Here is a 7,607-nt window from a genome sequence, read left to right as displayed (position 1 = left end):
AACTAACCGTTACATACATACATACACACACACACAAACACATGTACCGATGGCAATTTTTTTCCCTCTGTCTTCCCTTCTCTGGATTTTTCCTTCTCCTATGTTTCCGACGAAGAGCTCCGCTCGAAACGTTAAACCCTCCTTCTTCCCTTCCTTCCTGAGCGTCCAATAATAGTATATTTGTTCCACGTCCTCGCGTTGTTGTGTTTTCTTGTTTGGATTAACTATATATATATATATATATATATATATATATATATATATATATATATATATATATATATATATATATATAGAGAGAGAGAGAGAGAGAGAGAGAGCAATAAGAAAATGGAGGGGATCAATAGGTGGGTCATCAACTTTTAGACATTATATTATGTCAACTTATTTATTTATTCATTCACTAAAATGACAATTACAAGAATATACATACATGTATAACATATTATGCTTTACATATAAAATATATAAAACTTATATCATTTTTATAGGTAAATATAAATAAGTTTGCGTATTATTGTTATAATTATAATGAAATAAACTAATGCACTGATCCTCCCTTCTAAACATATATAATACCGTACGTATATATAAGTATGCGGAAAAATATATATGTATATATATATATATATGTATATATATTTGTGCGTGTGTGCATGTGTGTGTGTGTATATATGTTCCTCGTGTGTATGCAGTTTCGTTCTTACATAACTGAAATAACTTTAAGATATATCGATTTTATAAATTACAAATTACTCTTCGTATAACTTTCTCATACCTCTGTTTATATTTTATCTAATATGAATAATTTAATGCATCTAATGATTATAAAAATAATTGATTATTGTGTATGCTTATAAATGTAAATATGTATGTACATTTAAGTATAGATATTATCCCTTAGTGGGTTGGATTCACAACCTTTAACTCTCTTGGAATTATATATATATATATATATATATATATATCCTTCCCTTCTTTCCTGAGCATCAATAATACTTTAATTGTTCCACGTCCTGCGTTGCTGTGTTTTTTCTCTTTTTTTCTGTGTTTTCTTGTTTGGATTAACTTATATATATATATATATATATATATATATATATATATATATATATTATATATATATACACACACACACACATATTTAATTTGAGGATATGTAAGCTTCATGAAGGGATGGTATCATCCAAGGAAATGTTGGTTCAATACCTAGTATTTTGGGAGAATGAATTTCCTTAACATAATAGGTATATATAAAGCATATACTGTTCTATATTTAAGAGATGAGGAATTATGTTCATTATTTACAGTTGACGGATATTTGTACTCGTCTTGTTTGTTGTTAACACAACGTTTCGGCTGATATACCCTCCAGCTTTCATCAGGTGTCTTGGGGAAATTTCGAACCTGGGTTCTCATTCCTAAGGTATTTTTCGATGTTATCATCATCATCATTATTATAATTATTCAGGTCACTGCCTGGAATCGAACTCAGAATCTTGGGGTTAGTAGCCCGCGCTCTTAACCCCAGGATTCTGAGTTCGATTCCAGGCTGTGACCTGAATAATAATAATATAATAATAATAATAATAATAATAATAATAATGATAACATCGAAAAATACCTTTGGAATGAGAACCCAGGTTCGAAATTTCCCCAAGACAGCTGATGAAGGCCGAAACATTGTTATCAACAAACAAGATGAGGACAAATATCCGTCAACTGTAAATAATTTAAATAATGTATAAAACATATAGTTTATATCCATTTAAATGAAGAAAAGAAAATGGAGATTAGAAAGTTAATAATTGTTTTATTATTAATAGCAAATTGGTCATCTTCGCTTCTTACTACCGTATTTCTGCCGCCCAAATTCCACTTACAATATTGTCTTGTTCAACCTGAGCTTCTCGTGGGGGACACTTGCCAAGGTGCTGTACAGTACATTTGAACTCAGAGTCCCTGTGTCATAAAGTAAACTTCATAAACATACAATAATACAACTATACAAAAGGATATACCATCAATTAATTGCTTATAGATTCCTGTTGATAGTTACTACTTGCTGTTGTTCAGCTCCAAGTCAACTCTGATCTGCCTGGCATATTAGCCGTGATCTTCCCTTCTTTTAATTATGCAATGTATGCTTTGGACAACATCATCCATTCTTCCTTTCGGACGATCAGACTCGATTCGAGAGAGATTTGGCTGCCGTTTCTCGCATGTGATGCGCTCACATAGAGGTCCCATAACTGCTTGGCTTAGTTTTGTGATTTGAGGATATTTTTTTGATAGGATAGTAATTCTCAATTATCTCCCTTGACTTAGTCCTAATCGAGATCCGCCGCAGACTCGGCCAAAGTTTTCATCCGGGTTTCGTACTCAGACAAAAGCTTACTTAATCTGGATATTGCACAACAAAGCGTAAGTTACCATAAAATGGAATGAATCACACTGAATGTTTCTGGCGTTGATATCATGTGAGTATTTTAATGAAACATCTCCATAACACTATCTAGTTATTGAGCGCAGGTGTGTGTGTGTCTTTATATATTTATATATATATATATATATATATATATATATATACACGCACACACGAAGATGGAATGTGATGTGAGGGAGATTTGACTACTATTTCTCGCAGCTAAGACGACTCGCTGGCGGCTCTTTTGTTTTGTTTTTCTTTATTCTGCGAAGTTGCTATCCTCAAGTAGATTCTTTTGGTGATCCCCATATAAGTAATTATGGTAGTTACCTTTCCAATATTACAGGTTAAGAACATTTTGACAGATGAAACATGATATGACAAATGGTGAGGATTACGACATTATCAGTGAAAATCGCTGTTCTTTTCTCTTCTCTTGTGTAATTGTGTGCGCGCGTATTAATGCGTGCACACATGAATATAAGCATACGAACACAAACATGTTTGTGTGCCTGTGTTGATTGACCCTCAACGTAGTTCTTAACCTGCTTGAAATAACTGCCAAATCTCCCTTAGACTATATCTTATTGTCTTAAAGAAGGATTAACACTGAAAGAAAGAAAGTACTGGTCCTAACTAAAATGTATTTAGCTATAGATCTGTCCGATCAGTACCGAAATAGTGTTTAACAACAACTACTAGCGTGAGGCGACGATTGAGCCTCTACCGGTCTGTCGCAGAATGGACCTGGAGCTAAACTACTTACGATTACTTGTTACAAAAACCATGTGCAATCAAACGGAATATAATAGGTTTTTATTCAGTTGTTTTTTATATATCTGACTCTGTGTCAATAGAACTGTGAGGAATTGTTAATTTCTGAGGAAATTCAAAATAAGACTGTGTAGCCCGTATGAATATCAAAAAAAAAATGATGACGTGTGAGGAATTATTAAACTTCTGTTAGTGTTCAGTAATCTTAGCTGATATCAGGCAGCAGCGCATAGAGTTATGAAAAGTGCTAATTTGTCCAAATTTTAAAGATACTCTCTCTCTCTCTCTCTCTCTCTCTCTCGTAAAATACTTATGTAAACAGAAACGTCAACCACCAAACTATTTGCTATATAACGGCGCATGTACATACACGCACGTATATGTATACATTACACACACACACATGACTAAGTAAAATGTACTACGTATTTACTGCCCATCAGAAAGAGAATTCAGTGTGTATATGGAAGCTGTGGAAGAAAGAGACCAAGAAAGATTTGGGATAACATCTGACCTGAAGATGCTGCATGTCTTGCAGAAAATGAGAGTGTTGAGAGGTGATTTGTTCTCTTGGAGAGGATCCAACCACAGAAGACCTATCCAGCAGTGCAAGCATGATCAATGAGAGTACATTACATTTATGTGTAAATGTATTCTTAGGAGTGTGTTTGTGTAGTTATATTTACCACTAAGTCTACTATTACAGCCTCTTCTGCACCGAGGTGCCTTTTCATCTCCCCGATATTCACTTTCATGTCATCCTTATCTCAGCCTACTAAATTCATGCTGTCTATTAATACGGGACCAGTCTACTTTCTATCCCCTACCATCATCCTCATCCCTAACCTCTCCTGCCCATCTTGAGGTCTATGTATAAAAGACCATGCTATATTAAGCCTGTTGTACCCAGTGCACTTTACACTCAGCCTCCTCTTCACCCACACATCCTGGCTCTTCCTCTGTCATCATCCTGTCCTCTGGGTCACATGACCTTAATTAATCACATATTAATCTTATTAGTTCATTTCCGTCACATTCCAGGGGGATAAACTACAAGTAGCTGATAGCTTCCATTACCTAGGTGACCAAGTCAGTAGCTGGGGTGGATGCTCTGAAAGTGTAGCCGCTAGAGTAAGAATAGCTTGGGCAAAGTTCAGAGAGCTCCTGCCTCTGCTGGTGACAAAGGGCCTCTCGTTCAGAGTAAAAGGCGGACTGTATGACATGTGTGTGAACAGCTATGCTACATGGCAGTGAAACATGGGCTGTGACTGCTGAGGACATGAGTAAGCTTGCAAGGAATGAAGCCAGTATGCTCTGCTGGATGTATAATGTCAGTGTACATTCTTGACAGAGTGTAAGCGCCCTGAGAGAAAAGTTGGACTTAAGAAGCATCAGATGTGGTGTGCAAGAGAGACGACTGTGCTGGTATGGTCATGTGTTGCCAATAGATGTGGACAGCTGTGTGAAAGAGTGTCACACCCTAGCATTTTAGGGAACCTGCGGAAGAGGTAGACCCAGGAAGATGAGGTGGTGAAGCACAACCTTTGAACATTGGGCCTCACTGAGGCAATGACAAGTGACCAAGACCTTTGGAGATATGCTGTGCTTGAGAAGACCTGGCAGGCCAAGTGAGACCATAACCATGGCCTATGCCAGTACTGTATAACCAGTCCATTTAAGAGCACCCTTCAATCATTGGACAATAAACTATACTTGCGAAGACCTGTTGAGGCAAGTGAAATCGAAATCGCTGTCATGGCTGATGAGAGTACTGCCTGATTGGCACCTGTACCAGTGGAGCATTAAAAGCACCATTTGAGTGTGATCATAGCCAGGGCCGCTGCCTGGCTCCCGTGCTGGTGGCACATAAAAAAGGACCATTTGAGCATGGTCATTGCTAGTGCCACCGGACTGGCTCCTGTGCAGGTGGCATGTAAAAAGCACCATTTGAGTGTGGCTGATGCCAGTACTGCCTGGCTGGTCCTCGTACCAGTGGCATGTAAAGGCACCCACTACATGCTTGGGGTGGTTGACATCAGGAAGGGCATGCTGCTGTAGAAACTTTGCCAGATCAGATTGGAGACTGGTGCAGCTGTCTGGCTCGCCAGCCCTCAGTCAAACTGTCCAACCCATGCTAGCATGGAAATCAGACGTTAAATGATGATGATGACGACGACGATGATGATACACACACACACACACACACACACACACACACACACATATATGGATATGGATATAAAAATAAACAGATCAACATACAGATGGATAAGTACATAGGTTATAAGAACAGACAAGCACACATATGCAAATGGATACTGACACACATGATCATATACACACACACTTTACTTCACACAAGGACATATATGGATCCACAGATCCACACATATAGAGATGCACATCCATCCATACATACATATATACACACATACATACGTACATGCATGCATAGGCACACACATGCGCACAAACAAACAAAAAGGAACGCAGTGTAAATAATGGACAGAGTCAAGACTATTGAAAAGGTTGCAAGATGCAATGAAAATTTTAGGAAAATAAAAATAAATAAGTGGAAATTTTACCGGTGAGTGTGTTACATTATAAGGCACAAAAAAAAAATGACTCTCCCCAGACAACAGATTATGCTTCAACACACGTACTCATATAAAGAATCTTGCAAACCAAATCCCAAAATGAAATATATGTATACATACATATATACATAAATACTGATATCATCATCGTTTAACGTCCGTTTTCCGTGCTAGCATGGGTTGGACGGTATATATATATATATATTTGTTTTATTTATATTTCCTGAGCACCATACTAATACAATTGTTCGTTTGTTTTCCACCTGCCTTCGTCTTTTGTTTTTTTCATAAAGCTTCCCGTTATATATATGTATATATATGTATTATATATATATATATGTATATATAATATATATATATATATATATATGTATATTATATATATATATGTATATATATATATATATATATTATATATATATGTATATATATGTATATATATGTATATATATATATGTATATATATGTATATATATGTATAATATATATATATGTATATATATGTATGTATATATATATATATATACATATATATATATGATTGATTGATTGATTGATTGATTCTAGTTTCAGCTCATGAGCTGTGGCCATGCTGGGGCACCGCCATTTATATATACACATACATACATTCATACATACATACATACATACATACATACATACATATATATATATATACGTACATATATATATATACATACACACATACACACATGTATGAAGTTTAGTTACTGTTTCTTGCAAATTGAATGATTATATAGAGGCTGGTACATTATTTGTCAAACCCCTGAATTCGAATTCTCAGGGCAATTTGGATTAAGAACATAAGATACTGAAATAAATGTCTCCAGGTATTTTGTCTGATTCTCTAATGCCTTTGCCTTTTGCTTGTATAATATAGGAATCATATCCTGAGATATTTAACCGAGTGGTTTCCTTTTACTTTCCTGCTTATTTCAGAGAAGCGAGTAACTTGGTTTTACCATGTCTTTCATCAGAGCTGAGTGTGGTTTGAAGTGTCAATCGAAACAACATGCTTCCCAGTTAAATGCAGCAATAACAAAAGGAAGTTTTGAAGAAATCAAAGCTTACTTCCAGACATGCCATGTCGCAGGCAAACAAAGTGATCTTGACGGCAATTTCCCCCTCCATGTGGCGGCTGGCTGTGGTAAGTTGGATGTTGTCCAGTGGCTTCTGGATGAGAAACATGTGGATGTCAATGCCGTGGACAGAGAATCAGGATGGACTGCTTTACACAAGGCTTTGTTCTATGGTCATTTGGCTGTAGCAAGGCTTCTCATTCAGGTGAGTGCAACAAAACATTTGTGGGTGTGTGTGTGAGATCATGTGACAGATCAGGCTATCTATGTTGTTACACATCGCTTGCCACAGTGCACTTTTGCATTGTTTTAGCTTTTAAATGATGCTACCCCACTTGTAGCAATGTGTAATGAAGTATTTTGCTCAAGAATACAACGCATTGCCCAATCAGGGAATTGAACCCATGATCTAGTGATTGTGAGTGCAACAGCCTAAACACTAGGCCACGTGCCTTCACACACACACACAGTTGAAATTTATAGAAAAACAAAAGATGAAGACAGGTGTCTGAACAACAAGTAGGTATATTAGTTTGACACTCAGGAAAATAAAAATGTCTTTTATATTTTCAGCCTATGCTCTTCAACAGAAAGGAATACAAGAAAATTTTCTCGTATTCCTTTCTGTTGAAGAGCATAGGCTTGAAATGAAAAATACTTTTTCATTTTCCTGAATATCCAACTTATTCACCTGCTTGTTGTTCAGAC

At 36.3% G+C, this 7,607-nt stretch overlaps 1 protein-coding gene across 1 annotated transcript in view; it reads left to right on the top strand.

Annotated features, from left to right (window-relative positions):
* Positions 1 to 2,317: 2,317 nt before the first annotated feature.
* Positions 2,318 to 7,607, top strand: part of LOC115223997 (inhibitor of Bruton tyrosine kinase) — a 51,116-nt gene continuing 45,826 nt past the window's right edge. Inside the window, exons 1-2 of the mRNA XM_029794779.2 lie at positions 2,318 to 2,480; positions 6,760 to 7,104. Coding sequence (XP_029650639.1) covers positions 6,784 to 7,104 — 321 coding nt within the window. The 5' untranslated portion in view covers positions 2,318 to 2,480; positions 6,760 to 6,783. The remainder of the gene's footprint in view (positions 2,481 to 6,759; positions 7,105 to 7,607) is intronic.

Source organism: Octopus sinensis, linkage group LG24 (genome assembly GCF_006345805.1).
Source record: "Octopus sinensis linkage group LG24, ASM634580v1, whole genome shotgun sequence".
Lineage (NCBI taxonomy): Eukaryota > Metazoa > Mollusca > Cephalopoda > Octopoda > Octopodidae > Octopus > Octopus sinensis.
The sequence above is the reverse complement of the archived record's forward strand: the minus strand, read 5'-3'. Positions and strand labels throughout refer to the sequence as shown.